This window comes from Lepidochelys kempii, chromosome 2 (assembly GCF_965140265.1).
Source record: "Lepidochelys kempii isolate rLepKem1 chromosome 2, rLepKem1.hap2, whole genome shotgun sequence".
Lineage (NCBI taxonomy): Eukaryota > Metazoa > Chordata > Testudines > Cheloniidae > Lepidochelys > Lepidochelys kempii.
The window spans coordinates 148,646,696-148,663,264 of record NC_133257.1 but is presented as its reverse complement, the minus strand read 5'-3'; the positions used below and the strand labels follow the sequence as shown (position 1 = coordinate 148,663,264).

General features: G+C 44.4%; 1 protein-coding gene and 1 long non-coding RNA gene across 12 annotated transcripts in view; one reads left to right on the top strand and one right to left on the bottom strand.

Moving 5' to 3' along the window:
- Window positions 1-16,569, top strand: part of TERT (telomerase reverse transcriptase) — a 136,829-nt gene that overhangs the window by 46,043 nt on the left and 74,217 nt on the right. For 8 of the 11 annotated variants that reach the window (XM_073332440.1, XM_073332439.1, XM_073332441.1 and 5 more), the window contains exons 8-10: window positions 6,349-6,434; window positions 8,878-8,991; window positions 15,289-15,360. In XM_073332440.1, coding sequence (XP_073188541.1) covers window positions 6,349-6,434; window positions 8,878-8,991; window positions 15,289-15,360 — 272 coding nt within the window. The remainder of the gene's footprint in view (window positions 1-6,348; window positions 6,435-8,877; window positions 8,992-15,288; window positions 15,361-16,569) is intronic. The other 3 variants (XR_012157392.1, XM_073332442.1, XM_073332449.1) reach the window with 3 other exon arrangements.
- LOC140907153 (uncharacterized) overlaps window positions 1,705-16,569 on the bottom strand; it is a 38,685-nt gene continuing 23,820 nt past the window's right edge. Inside the window, exons 2-3 of the long non-coding RNA XR_012157393.1 lie at window positions 2,860-3,128; window positions 1,705-2,021 (exon numbers count right to left, since the gene is read on the bottom strand). This is a non-coding gene — a long non-coding RNA (uncharacterized lncRNA). The remainder of the gene's footprint in view (window positions 2,022-2,859; window positions 3,129-16,569) is intronic.

Genomic DNA, 16,569 nt, shown 5'->3' with positions numbered 1-16,569 from the left:
ACCGCTGCAAAATTTGCAGATTGTTTAAGCCCCGGACTAAGAAGGAGCGGGATATATGGCTCCAAGGCATATTGATGGAATCGGCCCTGACACCGGCACCGCTATACCGCTCTGAGTTGGCACTGAGCACCGCACTGGCTCCCCATCCATGGGACACTTCTAAGACAATGAAGAAGTGAACTTCTCTGTCAAGGCACCGAGGCAAGGCTGGGGGCGAGACTAGACCCTCGCTGGGTAGCTCTTGATCACCCTCAGCCTTGTGGCGCCCAACTCAAGTAGAGCAGAGTAGCCCAGTCCACTCCAAGCTGACGTCCCCGGATGCCAGTGACCACATACAAGTGCCCTCCACCCCAGAGGCCCTGCAGGCAGCTCAAGACATAATGTCTCTCCCAGTACGGGCTGCACCGACCCCAGCGGCTCCCCAGTCCAGTGGCAAGCCAGCGCTTGGACTGCCATAGTCGCCACCTGGGCGGTACCGCTCACTGTTGAGGGAAGGTTCCTGATGCCGCTCTTTGCAGAGTGACCACCCTGCTCACAGCCCGCACCGGTCCCCATCGACCCCCACCCGATTGTCTGGCTGGGTGCTGTGCAGCAGGGAATTGAGGCACCACTATGTATCGAGGGAGCACAGACCTCAAGGTCAGAGCATGCCCCGCCGGGACTGGGACCAACGGCACCAGAGGTTGCCGACTCCAAAAACCTACCGTAGCCCCTCACGGTACTGATGTCAACGCTGCTCATGTTCTTTGCCCCGGTTGAGGTCCCCGGCACAGCAGTGCTCCTGTAGCCCCAGGTGTAGATCGCCAACAACCAGCCATCGCAGATCCACCCAATGGAGCTGTTCGCAGAGCCGCCAGAACAGACGGTACTCCCACTCGTCTGCACCAGACTCAAGGTCTCGAGCCCGGCACCACTCATGACACTGTTACTCATCCCCAGCCCTGTATAGCAGTCATTTGTATACCAGCCCAGCCTCCCCTAGGAGCTGGCAGTCAGTGGACCAGACGAGTCCAGTGGGGCAGCCCGCCCCGACAGTGCCACAGCAAGTGCAGTGACACCAGGCTCCCTGGCCAGTGCTCTGGTACCAATGGACCCCATGGGCCACGACGCAGCACCCGTTGGTGGCCCTCTCAGTAGCCAGGGCTTCAGACAGACAGTCACCCTCCCTTTCTCAACCTCCCAGGAAGGGGTCAGTGGAGCGCTCTTCCACAGCCCCAGATTCAGAAGGGGACCAAGAGCTGAGAACTGCAGCACTGGTGGGGATGCAGAGCATCACGTCTCCATCCTCCCCTGATGAGGCCATCATGGCGCTGCCTCCTCCTGTTCTCCAGGAGGACACAAAAGCCCACCAACAGCTCCTGAAAAGGGTGGCTTCAAGCCTCAATTTACAGGCTGAAGAGGTGGAGGAGCCTTCGGACTCCCCCTTTGATGTCCTCTCAGCCACAGCACCGGCTAGGGTAGCCCTTCCTCTCCACGAAGGGATGGCAAAAATCTCCACTGCCCTGTGGCAGACCCCATCTTCCTTGCCCCCGTATCTAAGAGGGCAGAGTGGAAGTATTTCTTGCCTGCCAAGGAGCACGAATGTCTCTATACCCACCCCGTCCCCAACTCCCTGGTGGTCGAGGTGGTCAACCACTAGGAGCATCAACGCCAGCCCGCTCCCACCCCTAAGAATATGGAGTCGAGGAGGCTGGACTTGTTTAGTAGAAAGCTTTATTCTTCAAGCTTCCAGCTGAGGGTGGCAAACCACCAAGTCCTGCTGGGCAGATATGATTTTAACTTGTGGGGCTCAATGCCAAAGTTTGTGGACTCCCTCCAGGAGCGTGATAGGAAGGAATATAAGGCCCTGATGGAGGAGGGCACTGCTGCTGCCAGAGCAGTCCCTCAGGCAGCCTCGGACACAGCAGCAAGAACTCTGGCCTCTGCGGTCTCCATGCGGAGGGCGTCGTGGCTCCTCTTGTCCGGGTTGTCCAATGCGGCACAGAGCTCCCTGCAGGACCTCCCCTTCCATGGCAAGGCCCCTGTTCGCAGAGCAAATGGTTATGAAATTACACAGTCTCAAGGACTCTTGTATGACCTTAAAGTTTCTTGGTCTCTATGTCCCGGCCCCAGCCAGGACCAAGTTCAAGCCTCAGCAGGCCCCCAGCCAAGCCACCCAGTCCCGATATGAACCTTCTTACAAAAAATCCAGAGACTATAAGAAGCGTCCACAGCGGCAGTCTTGGCCTGCCCCCCAGCCTGGCCCCTCTAATGGCAAGCAGGCCGGCAAGCGCCCGTTTTGATGGGACGCCCGGGGACGACTTAACAGTCTGTACCAGAGATCTGCCCAACCTACCCTTCTCCAACTGTCTCTGTACTTTTCTCCCGGAGTGCTCGCTACTGACCTAGGACCGATGGGTCCTCAACACCATGTCCCGGAACTATACCCTCCAATTTCTCTCTACCCCACCTACCTGCCCTTCCTCCCCATCCCTCTTCAGGGACTCCTCTCACGAGAGCCTACTTGAGCAAGAGGTGAGGCAGCTCCTTCATCTGGGAGCGGTGGAGGTGGTGCCTGCGGAGTTGGTGTCCAATGCGTCGGACTTGGGGTGGGGAGCCCATGTGGGAAACCTCCAGCCCCAAGGCCTGTGGTCTGCGCAGGAACTAGCCCTGCGCATAAACGTCAAAGAACTCTGGCCTGTGTGACCTTTCGCTCATGCCTTATGGGCAGGGTAGTCAGAGTTCTCACGGACAACAAGGCCTCGATGTTCTACATCAACAGACAAGGCAGGGCCCGCTCCTCAGCCCTCTGCCAGGAAGCCCTCCAGTTGTGGGATTTCTGCATCACTCACAATATCAATGTGGAAGCCCATCACTTACCAGGAATCCAGAACTCTCAAGCAGATCGCCTGAGCCTGGACTTCTCCTCCCAACACAAGTGGTTGCTACACCCAGAGGTGGCTCACATGATCTTCCGAACATGGGGCACTCCCCAAGTGGATCTCTTCATGACCAGGCAGAACCACCAGTGCCCCTGGTTCTGCTCCAGGAGGGGCCTGGGCAAGGGCGTGATTTCCGATGCCTTCCTTCTGACCTGGTTGGGTCAGCTGCTTTATGCTTTTCCTCCAATTCCACTGATCAGCAAGGTCCTGAAAAAAATCAAGACGGACAAGGCTTGCATCCTCATGATTGCCCCGGCATGGCCCAGACAACACTGGTACGGGACTCTTACGAACCTGTCCATTGCACCCCCGTGGCCGCTACCAACCCACCCAGACCTTCTCTCTCAGGACTAAAGTCGCCTCCTCCACCCCAACCTTGCAGCCCTCCACCTTACGGCGTGGTTGCTCAATGGTTAGGCCAAGGGGAAAGGATCTGCTCGGAGGGCAAGTCCTCCTGGAACGCAAGAGGCCCTCCACGTGTGAGGCCTACCTAGCAAAATGGTCAAGGTTCCTGGTGGGCCGCTGATCATGGCATCTTACCAGTGGCTGCCCCATTCCAGCTTGTACTGTATTACCTCCTTCATCTCAGAGCCCAAGGCCTAGTGCCCTTGTCCGTCAAAGTACATCTGGCAGCCATATCGGCCTTCCACCTGCCTGTTCAGGGACACTCAGTATTTTCTCATGCCATGACCGGTCGATTTCTTAAGGGCTGTATCGCCTCTTTCTTTATGTTAGGCCCCTGGTTCCACAGTGGGACCTGAACTTGGTTCTGGCCAGACTGGCAGAGCCTCCATTTGAGCCGCTTGCCACATACTCCTGGTTCCACCTTTCATGGAAAGTAGCCTACTATGGAATGTACATGAGCAATCACTCAAAGAAGAAAAGACAGTTACCTTTTCCGTAGCTGGTGTTCTTCAAGATGTGTTGCTTATGTCCATTCCACATCCCATTCTCCTTCCCCACTGTCGGAGTTGTCTGGCAAGAAGGAACTGAGGGTGGGGGGGCATACAGAGCCTTTTATACCGTGCCATGGTGGCGCCACTCCAGGGGTCGCTGGGGCGCTCCCCTACAGGTACTGCTAAGGGAAGAACTTCTGGCACTGGTGCACATGGCGAGCACGTACACCTACTGTGGAATGGACCCGAGCAACACATCTCGAAGAACACCAAAAACGGAAAAAGGTAACTGTCTTTTCTACAATAAACCTCTGATGTCGATTACTATATATCTATAATTTACACAAATACCAATTTTATGTTTATCTCTGTTGTAATTTTAAAAAATAATAATCTTTGAGAGTGTGGCGTTAAAGGTATGATGATTTTATTTTGCTTAGGAAGCAACTCACGTCAACATAGTGCTACATGTAGGGGTTTACATGATGAACTGTTGTCTGTGTAGAATTCAGAGGCTGCAATATTTACAACTTCTGGCACACACAATAGAGACAAGCAGATAAACTCTTTCCCCCAACTCCTTGACACCATAGTTCCCTTCCTCCTCCCAGCTTCCCAATCCCCAGTTGTACCAGATGCCCAATCATTTCCCTCTCCTGCTCTCAGCAAGTCCCCTGCTTCCTTCTCTTTTCTTCCAACCTCTATGCTCCCCAGCTGTCTTTTAGTCCTAATCCTCCACACTCCACTCCCATCTCTCCTGCTGCTCCCAGCCCTCGGTGCTCCCAGGGATGACTCTTCTGCTTTCAAACTCCCCCCTCTTCTCCCTAATCTGTGGGAGCTATGAACAAAGGGACACCAATACTGTATAAAAAGGATTAGGAAATTAATACAAATAAAAACTTCATTTTGTGACAGTTAAGGTTGCACCAAGTTCTACCCTGCCAACCCAAAACCTTAAAAGCGTGAAAACCAGAAGTTAAGGAAAGAGTCACTGGTATTCTTTGTCATTTGCACGTTGCCAAAAACACACCTCATCAAACTTTTGCTTCCATCTCTTCTTATTCCTGGGGGCATTCTGCGCCAAAAAATTAAAAAATTCTGCACACAATATTTTAAAATTCTGCACATTTTATTTGTCAAAATAACACCACATAATCACTCCAGTTCAAATTATTTTGGTAATTTATTTCAAAATACCTCTCAACAATTACATCTGTAAAAATATTGACACAAAAAAAATCTCCTCAGGAGTAGCGTGTTAAAGAAACCCCTATGGCAACCTAGTTCCTGTTTCTCTGCCCGCTTCCTTCCTCCAGAGCCCAGCTGCGGGGTCCCTCTTGCCCAGATATCTGCACCTCCTTCCCGTCAGAGCCCAGCCATGCCCCCTCCCGAGCCCAGGGATCCAGAGGGAGAAACAGCCTAATGCTCGGTCCCAGGTTTGCATGGTGTTTCCTGCGTGCCACCCTCTCCGCAGGGCATGCTGGGAACTGCAGCTCTCAGGAACCCACTAGTTCCCTCCCCCGTCAGTGTCTTCTGTGTGTAAGCTGGGCTCTGCTGGGTCCAGTGGCCCCTAGTGGTGGCCAGCAGCATGGTAGCCCATTTCTGTGGGGGAAAGGAAATTCTGTGTGAACAATGTTAATTTTGCAAAAGAGTATCTTATACATACCAAGAAGCCATATGTACTTCATTAGACTTGTGCTGTTGTGCAAAAAGTTAACTGTGATCTCGTATACTTTTGTATCGAAAGATCAGTGCATCTGATTGTTACACAGTCTATGTATTTAGGCAGTTATTTTGTCTTAATGCTACTGAGGTCCCCCTGTTAAGGAGTGCTCTCAGTATTCCTTTTCTGTATTTGATTGATAGAAGTAAAAGCCTCATGGGGTGTTGGTGTGTTCTGGACTATGTGAAAATGTCAGTGTACACAGGATGCTTTTCGCTTAACTTTCAATTTACATAATTTTGAAGTTTTGGGTTGGTGTGGTGTGCCTTGTTGCTATCACTATACAAAGGTTTTGTTTATATTATTAAAGAAAAGGACTGCCCATTAGTATCAGACAAACCTCAGCTCACCCCTTTGCAGCATGCCTGGAAGACCAGAAAATCCACATGCAGACAGACCCAGATGCAGAACATGAAGAGCATGACAGATTCTGGTAGTATGCTATAGACTATTTTACACATGATCATTTATTACATTTATAACAGTGACGTTTCTAGGATGTTATATATCAAATTTTATTGTAATAAGTCACTGTATGCATTTTAAAATCACTCTTAGACATTTTTACAGGCCTTTCTCACCACCTCTTACCATCTTTGCTAAAAATGCAATTGTTGCAGAAATTGTGAATTCTGATCTGTTTCCAGATGTGTGTGTGTGTGTGGTGCATTTTTAAATACAGAGTCTAAAATTTTGGTTTTATTGAGTTTTTGATACTTTAAATTGAGACTGAAAATATGCTTAAAGTCAAAACTTGTTCTTCCTTATTAATTAGGATAACATCTTTTCCTTTTTTTAAATTTTTTAGAGCCTTTCTTTAAATGAAACAAGCTCCAGCCTGTTTGCTTTTTTTCTGCAAATGATCCATAACAACATCCTGGAGATTGAGGGCAGGTAAATGAGTTTATGAAAAGAAACATCAATCTCTGCCATTCTGCTCTGTCAACCAAAAATCTTTCAATTGGCACTAAGGATGTAACCTTCTTAACTAGCTTTCATTAGATGGGATATGTTACTTGACCTTAGTTTGAAATGCAGTTGTCATTTAATTTAGGTTAGAATCTATAAAAGCATGAATGGTCTTGGAATGGAAACTTTTTATTCACATAATAAATTCTGTTTCTTTCAAATGAAAATATGCACATTTTAAAAACATGTTGCTGTTTGCTGTAAGTCAGAACCACTTACAGTTAAAAATAAGTGAATAAATTGCAAAGGAAAGAGATCAGAAATGCTTAGTAAGATCTTGGAGATTCATAGTGGCTACTAGGAATAAGGAAACATCAACACAGTTTTACTAATCTTGTTTTAGTTCCCTACTGTGCAAAAATTACTTTCCTCCTTTTTCAGTTGGGCTTGTTTAGAAGGGTGAGATCGGGGGAAAATGCAAATGTGATAATTATTAAAACTACTTGTAACTATAAAACTAGATAGAAAAGTTATAAAGATGCTGTAATACTGTAGATTTTGCATTTATGTTATCAAAATTTCTCAGAATTTACTTGTAGCCACTAGGTAGCAAATGTGTATCATATTCACAAAGCAAGTGCTTGCAAGCCACCTACTACTTTGTCTTTGGTTTAAAGTTCAGAGTTAAAATGGTGGTTTATGTTGGGATTAAAGAGTAGCTGCCATAAGCCACTGATGCTGATATTTAACAAATTTTGGAGTACATGGGAAGATCCAGAGGACTAGAAAGAAGCTAATGTTGTGACTGTTTTTACAAACTGGGATCTGTAGGCTGCTTAGGTATTGATATTAATCATGGTTAAAATAATAGAAAGGCTTTCGGTGGTCCAAAGGTGAAAATGTAACCCAGCAAGATAATGCTACACTGAGGGAATCTAGAAAATCACCATTTGACACATTTCTCTCAAATATAAATGTTGACCCTCTCACATGTGGAGTCTTAAGGAGTTTCCAAGGGCTTGTCTGCAATTACTGGGGGATCAATGCGTGGCAATCGATGTGTCGGTGATCGATTTAGGGGGTCTAGTGAAGACCCGCTAAATCGACCACAGATCACTCCCCCATTGACTCCTGTACTCCACCGGATTGAGAAGAATAAGGGGAGTCAATGGGAGAGCGTCTCCCATCGACGTCACATAGTGTGGACTCCACGGTAAGTAGATCTAAGCTACATCAACTTGAGTTATGCTATTTATGTAACTCAAATTAGATCGACTTTTCCCTGTAGTGTAGACAAGGCCTAAGGAAACTATGCAGGGTGATGCTGTGAGACAGAAGTTGATTGAAGTGAATGAAAATTAATGTTGTCTTCTGTTTTCATATAGAATGGCTGTGAATTTGTTCAATAAATAATTGAAGTTATATAATTTTAAATGAGTTTAATTTTGTCATTGGTACGGACATGCATCATGATTTTAGAGGTGGGAATTGAAAATTGCAAGGTTTGGTTATTTATATTTTTTAAACAAAGGTACTATTACAATTTTCAGACTTTTTTATCAAGAGCTTAAGTTTTTATGTATTTTAATTTTATAATACTTACAACATTTGTTTGCAATTTGAGTTTTCTTTCTAAACTGGAATGAAAATTTCTTCATTTTTAAAATTTGCTTTAATTAACCAAGGTATCACTGTCTTTTTTTAATATAGTATTGAACATGCAGCATTTGTTCAGAGAAGCATGGATAATAATTATTATAAAAATATTTTAAGCAATGAAAAATGTTTTAAGAGAACAACTAATTACTTCTGTACACATCCCTTAATTTCCTAATTTAACCAGTAACTTGTTAGTGTGAACTTCAAGTCCTTTCACTTTTTAGTTAACAGTTGATCCAAGGGGTCTAGATAGTGTTCAGAAGTTACTCAGTAGTTGTTATAAAGGTTTCTGCCATCCTCTATATCTTCTGTGTATTTATATTGTCACATTTTGTTTGTCTGAAAAAATAAATTTTGTGGCTATAGAAGACATAAGAGAAATGGTTAGGTGAAGTGTGGATCTGAAAATATATGAAAATAGAAGACAATTATGCTTTTTGGTCAGTTATAAACTTAGACCTTCCAGTGATTTAAAATGTGTAAATCACTGGACTAATTAATAATTAGGCAAAGGAAAAAAGTTCTAGAATAACTAATTCCCGATGTCAGCTTTGGAACTTCATATGCCTGTGTTCTTAGAAGAAACACAACTAAACATTAAAGGAATAGATAAGTGTATAAGTCTTCCAGGTGTCTAATATTAACCGTATGTGTTTCTTGGCTATATTGCTTACCTTTTCGTATGATTATAAAAATTGTAAATAAACCTCTAATGGCTAACTGAAGTTTTCTGTTGCCAGTTCTAATTTACATTCTGCTTATTTATTAGATACTACTTACAGTGTTGTGGAATTCCGCAGGGCTCTATTTTATCAACTCTGCTTTGCAGTTTATGCTATGGAGACATGGAAAACAAATTATTCTGTGGAATACAGCGAGATGGGTAGGGTAATTTTTCTTTTTTTATATTTTGGTTGATTACTTCTATGGTGCTGTTACTTTGCATAGTTCTTTTCAGACTTTCTGTTAGATTTGAAAAAGCGGCAAAGAGTCCTGTGGCATCTTATAGACTAACAGATGTATTGGAGCATAAGCTTTCGTGGATGAATACCCACTTTGTCGGATGCATGTAGTGGAAATTTCCAGAGGCAGGTATAAATATGCAAGCAAGAATCAGGCTAGGGAGAATGAGGTTAATTAAATCAGGGAGGATGAGGCCCTCTTCTAGCAATTGAGGTGTGCACACCTACAAGCATCCGACGAAGTGGGTATTCACCCACGAAAGCTTATGCGCCAATACGTCTATAAGATGCCACAGGACTTTTTGCCGCTTTTACAGATTCAGACTAACATGGCTACCCCTCTGATGTTAGATTTGAGAAATCTTTGCAGTAGTGGCATAACAAATACTCTACGTTATAAAATAGGATATGCAAATTAAACTTTTTTTTTACCATACAAAAAATTTCTTTTTTTCTGAGCTTCTCCCAGTGCTTTACCTACAATGCTTCTTTAAGTGTTAGCCCCATTTCAAAGCAACACAGATCCATTGTTTTTGGAGAAAATCATCAATTCTCAAGGAATTGTGAAATCTAATGGCCAATAATAATAAAGATACCTAGCTGTTATATGGCAGTCTTCATCAGTAGATCCCAAAGTGTGTCACATCGTTAATATAGTTACTCTATCCAAAATGTTTTGTGTGTTTCACAAAAGGAATTTTAACCTGTCTCCCCTAAAAGCTGCATAAAATTATAGATTTGAATAAAACACAGTGAGGATGGAATATTCAGACACACTAAGTCAGAGTAATTAAAATCTTTATTGGAGTCCTCGAATACCATGCCCATTTATAGCAGGTTCTTCACTAGTTTGGTTGATCACACTGCAATTGTGTGGAGCTACTACACATCACCTTCATATATGGTAGAAAGGGGTTGGGAATTTACCTTACAAAAACATTAGAGTTTAAATACATTTTGTTTCATAATTTTTCATGCATGGTTGAGATACTAATTAAGATGATTTGGCAGCAAGCTAATTTTTGCTGTTTTCATGTCAGAGCTCTAATTTCGTTATCTAGGGATATGAAACTAGTATATAGGGGATAAACTAGGTTTGTTTCTGACACTTAAACAATTGGCCTCCCCAAGGAATCTTAGGCCCTGACCTTGCTGCATGCTAAGTGTTCTTAGTGTCTCACAGGACCAAGCCCATACAAATTAATTTCCTTAAATATGTTATTTGTCTAATCAGGAATTCGTAAAATTCCTTTGTCTGCTATTTATGAGGAGAACCAAATCCATAAAATGGCCCAACTACTATACCATTAGTACTAAGGCATTTTAGTTCTTGTTGTCACTGGTAAAATGAAACTGTTTATTGTGGATAGGTAAAATCATATGAGTTTCTGATTTTCTGAGGGTCTCGCTTTAGGGACAGAGTGGGGATAGTTTGACTGCCTCAACTGAATTTCCATACTTTCCAAAGTTTGGGGTTTCTCTAAATTTAATCTTAATTCTGAATTTTCCTGGGTTTCTAACACTGTTGCTTTTAATATCAGCGTTCTCATTCTTGGAAAATGATATCCATTCAAACCACTGCAATATGCCTGCAGCCTTAACTCCACCATAATGAAGGTTTGTGCAGGAATTTCCTTAGTGTCTTTAACTGGTAACATGGGAGTAAAGAGCAAAAAGGGCTGGAGGGAAAGTTGTTCCACGCCCCCATTCCCTTCTTGAGGTCTGCAGGAAGGGAGCTTCAATATTACATCCTTCATGGTCCTTATGAAGGGATCCCAGCTCCTATGGATCTTAGGAGGCTCTGCCTTGGTAAGTATATCAACTCTCTGAGCCTTAGGAGATTTGCCAGGTACCCACCAATGCTACATGTTTAGGAGAATTGTAAGACGTCCCGCAGTCTCTTCCCACAAGTATTATGCGTACCTGGCATGATGAGTCCTGGGAGTCTTGCAGCCCATTGCCCTCTGAGATTTAGGAGGCTCTTTGAGGGCTTCCTGAAATCCTAATCCCCATGAATGTAAAGAGATTTTCTGCCCTCCCACACCTATGCACATACACCAACACCTGCTAGTCTTAAAATGCTTATCAGGATCCACCCCTTCCTGAATCTTAGGAGGCCCTTTGGTGGTCTCCTAATACAGATTCTATCCTGTGATCTTTAGGGGAGACTATTCGGTGGAGTTTGGGGGCCCTTCACTCCCGTCCTTAATAAGCTACTCAGCCCAGTTGACCCATAACAGGATCATTGAATCCCTAATGAGCCAAATTAGGGTCACAGGTCATTATTGGAGTATACCTCAGCTCCGTAAGGTTTGCCCCTGCCATCTAGCCTCTATAATCTCCCTGTGTATTCTTTTCTCCTGTGAACTTTAGGAGATGCGCAGGAGTATCACTCCACCTGGGTAACTGCATCAGCCTATTGTTAAATATTAGGATGTCCACATCAATGGCATAGAAGTGAAGAGGCTAGTAGACTTCTACTCATACCCATTCTCCACAAATGCTATAACCCATCAATACCCCACTGCACAAGCCTCCTTAAGTCTTCTGGGGCCCCCTGTAGGTTAATTAAAATGCCAATGAGTGGTCAAAGATTTATGTATTGACTGAGTGAGAACTAGGACTTAAGAGCCGAGGTGCTTTTCAAGATCCCATTATGCACCGATCTGCATCTCTAGACATATAAATACCGTTAAAAATCTGGCCCTTTGGCTGAGATTTTCAAAGTAATCTGAAAGTGTTAGGTGTCAGATTTCCACTGAATTTAAAAATCTCAGCTTTAGTGATGATGCAATTTAGTACTGGATTGACAGCTTTGGAAATCTGAAATCCTCTGTCTGCAGGAAATTACAGAACAGGCAGCAAGCAGATAAACATCCCTAAACTGGTCAGTCAGTCTTAATTTGTGCTTTTATGTGGCCATGAGAAGTAAGTTGCTATGGTCATATATGAAAATCTGTTCCAGCTATCTGTACGTGACCCTGCATTATGGCAGACTACAATACAGATTTGCTTTAGTTCCCAAGTTCACTAATTAAAGTTCACTATAGGCAAAATTCACTAATTAAAAGTGTGTGTGTGTGTGTGTGTGTATGTATGTACTGTGACAGGGTCAGGCCAGATGGCTACAGGAGAGTGATAGAATGCAGATATATTAGCCCCAGGTTAAGTAGGTCCCTTTTCCCTGAGTAAGGTAACAGGGAAGGTTCCAGAACAATCAGGAACTTTCTGCAAACAATTAAGGCAGACAGGCTGATTAGAACACCTGCAGCCAATCAAGAAGCTGCTAGAATCAAGTAAGGCAGGCTAATCAGGGCACCTGGTTTAAAAAGGAGCTCACTTCAGTTTGTGGTGTGTGTGCGAGGAGCTGAGAGCAAGAGGTGCAAGAAGCTGAGAGTGAGAAGGCGTTCTACTGGAAGACTGAGAAGTACCAGCATTTTCAGACATCAGGAGGAAGGTCCTGTGATGAGAATAAAGAAGGTGTTGGGAGGAAGTATAGAAGGATAGAAGCAAGAAGCTGAGAGTGAGAAGGCGTTCTACTGGAAGACTGAGAAGTACCAGCATTTTCAGACATCAGGAGGAAGGTCCTGTGATGAGAATAAAGAAGGAAGTTGGGAAGCCATGGGGAAGTAGCCCAGGGAGTTGTAGCTGTCACACAGCTGTTACAGGAGCCACTGTAAACAGCTGCAATCCACAGGGCCCTGGTTTGGGACCTGGAGTAGGGGGCAGGCCATCCCTCCATTCCCCCAACTCCCTACTTGATACCGGAGGAGTTGACCTGGACTGTGGGTTACGCCAGAGGGGAAGGTCTCTGGCCTGTTCCCCAATCCACTAGGTGGATCAGCAGAGACTGCGGGGATTGTTCTTCTTCCTTTTCCCCATGCTGGCCAGTGATTAGGCTAACTGAGTGAACGGCAGATATGAGCCACAAAAGGGGCCAAATTGAGGGCTGCCGTGAACCTCTGAGGCGAGCAAATCCACCAATAAGTGCAGGACCCACCAAGGCAGAGGAGGAACTTAGAATCATAGAATATCAGGGTTGGAAGGGACCTCAGGAAGTCATCTAGTCCAACCCCCTGCTCAAAAGCAGGACCCATCCCCAATTAAATCATCCCAGCCAAGGCTTTGTCAAGCCTGACCTTAAAAACTTCTAAGGAAGGAGATTCTACCACCTCACTAGGCAACGCATTCCAGTGTTTCATCACCCTCCCAGTGAAAAAGTTTTTCCTAATATCCAACCTAAACCTCCCCCACTGCAACTTGAGACCTTTACTCCTTGTTCTGTCCTCTTCCACCACTGAGAATAGTCTAGAACCATCCTCTCTGGAACCACCTCTCAGGTAGTTGAAAGCAGCTATCAAATCCCCCCTCATTCTTCTCTTCTGCAGACTAAACAATCCCAGTTCCCTCAGCCTCTCCTCATAAGTCATGTGTTCCAGACCCCTAATCATTTTTGATGCCCTTCGCTGGACTCTCTCCAATTTATCCACATCCTTCTTGAAGTGTGGGGCCCAAAACTGGACACAGTACTCCAGATGAGGCCTCACCAATGTCGAATAGAGGGGAACGATCACGTCCCTCGATCTGCTGGCAATGCCCCTACTTATACATCCCAAAATGCCATTGGCCTTCTTGGCAACAAGGGCACACTGCTGACTCATATCCAGCTTCTCGTCCACTGTAACCCCTAGGTCCTTTTCTGCAGAACTGCTGCCTAGCCATTCGGTCCCTAGTCTGTAGCTGTGCATTGGGTTCTTCCGTTCTAAGTGCAGGACCCTGCACTTATCCTTATTGAACCTCATCAGATTTCTTTTGGCCCAAACCTCCAATTTGTCTAGGTCCCTCTGTATCCTATCCCTGCCCTCCAGCGTATCTACCACTCCTCCCAGTTTAGTATCATCCGTAAATTTGCTGAGAGTGCAATCCACACCATCCTCCAGATCATTTTTGAAGATATTGAATAAAACCGGCCCCAGGACCGACCCCTGGGGCACTCCACTTGACACCGGCTGCCAACTAGACATGGAGCCATTGATCACTACCTATTGAGCCCGACAATCTAGCCAACTTTCTACCCCCTTATAGTGCATTCATCCAGCCCATACTTCTTTAACTTGCTGACAAGAATACTGTGGGAGACAGTGTCAAAAGCTTTGCTAAAGTCAAGAAACAATACATCCACTGCTTTCCCTTCATCCACAGAACCAGTAATCTCATCATAGAAGGCGATTAGATTAGTCAGGCATGACCTTCCCTTGGTGAATCCATGTTGACTGTTCCTGATCACTTTCCTCTCCTTTAAGTGCTTCAGGATTGATTCTTTGAGGACCGGCTCCATGATTTTTCCGGGGACTGAAGTGAGGCTCATTGGCCTGTAGTTCCCAGGATCCTCCTTCTTCCCTTTTTTAAAGATTGACACTACATTAGCCTTTTTCCAGTCATCCAGGACTTCCCCCGTTCGCCATGAGTTTTCAAAGATAATGGCCAATGGCTCTGCGATCACAGCCGCCAGTTCCTTTAGCACTCTCGGATGCAACTCGTCCGGCCCCATGGACTTGTGCACGTCCAGCTTTTCTAAATAGTCCCTAACCACCTCTTTCTCCACAGAGGGCTGGCCATCTATTCCCCATGTTGTGATGCCCAGCGCAGCAGTCTGGGAGCTGACCTTGTTCGTGAGCTGACCTTGTTCGTGACTTTGTCACTGTGTGTGTGTATATATTTGTACGCTTGGGCCTGGTTGCAACTAAAATGTAAGTCAACCTAGCTACGTCACACAGGGGAGTGAAAAATTCACACCCCAGGGAGATATAGCTAAGCTGACCTAAGCCCCAGTGTAGACACCACTAGACTGACAAAAGAAATTCTTCCGTTGAGTTGGCTACTGCCTCTTTAGAGAATGGGTTTACTACAGTGATGGAAAAACCCTTCCATTGCTGTAGCAAGTGTCAACACTGTGGTACTAGAGCTGTAGCTGTGTCTCTGTAGCATCTGAAGAATAGACAAATACTTGCGGGAACAATGTAACAATGAGGGAAATTCTCATTGAAATTTTTTGTAGGCAGTTTGGAGATCATATTGCTTGCTTTCTTTCGTTTTGTGAATAAAAACAGAATAAGTACACTAGTCCATAGCCATCCACTTTAGGAACAACATAAAAGAAAAGAATATTTTCAAACTAAATATAAATTTGTTTAACTTTTTTTTTTTTTTAATTCCAGAGTGCTGATACGGTTAATTGATGACTTTTTGCTACTTACACCTCACTTAACACTAGCGAAAACTTTTCTGAGGTATGCCTTCAAAGACCCAGGTTTAAAATAATAAGCATTAGTAAATTTTGTTTGCATTGACCTCCTGTATAGAAGCATATATATTTTGTTCATTGATTAATATTTCGGTATTGATAAAATAAAATTTAAATTAAATGTGGAGGGGTTTTTTTTCAAGAAAATGTTTAAACTTCCCGTTCTGGAAAGGTGAGTGTCATGATAGATCACTGTTTCTGAGTCCATGCTCTGTTGCATTTGACTGGGAACAATCGTATAGTTAAGTACTTGGACATCAGCCAGTATCAAAATAGTATATGTCTGCCCCAGCTAGGATCTCTGATGACCCCTACTGTCCCTAGTTTAAAGCCCCTTTCTACTTGCTGATGTTGATGGGGCTCCATGCTGCAGTTGTTAAGGTGAACTGGGCCAGAGGAGCTGACCATTGTCTATTTGACCATTTTGTTTCAGTCTTTAAAAGCTGTTCTGGGTACATTAATAAAAAATCCATACTAAGCAGTCATGACTGCTGTCTTTAATTCTTGGGGAAAGGCTTTGGCTCTTTGATGGTCTAGCAGTACTAAATATTCTCTGATATGAGTGATCTTGGGTGAGTATCTGAAGATACTCCTGGCCCCCTGGTGGCAACAAGGATGTCCAATGTGAAACTTCCTTGAAAGGACTCAAAGAACAATTGTTTAAAATTCTTCAGAGTTATATTCTTCTGTTGGGTGCCAAGAGAGACACACAGATACCATGGAGATGAAAGCAGCATAAATACCTGAGGGGGAGAAGGGCTTACATTGATGCCAAATGCCTTTTTGCAAGTCCAATGGGAAAAGTCTTGAAGGTGTATTTTAAAGTTCTTAATGCAATCAGCTGTATCTTGCTCTTTGTGGCCAGTTAGACATTTTGAGGGGTTACTGGTGGTGTCTAGTATCAATTAGAAGAGATTAACTTGAGCCTCTCTAAGTGCAGGTTGAGGCACTAGTGAAATAAGTCATACCACTCATGTGCTGTGAACATCCCTTGTTTTACTCAGGGGGAAGGGTGAGAGGGGGAATTCTGCACCAAAAACTTAAAAATTTTACACAGTATTTTAAAATGCTGCAAAATTCTGAATATTTTATACGGTATGTCAAAATAATGCAGTTGAATCACACCAGTTTTGATTATTTTGGTTGTTTATTTAAACTACAATACAGTGGATGAAGAATGGGAGTGGGGAGCATT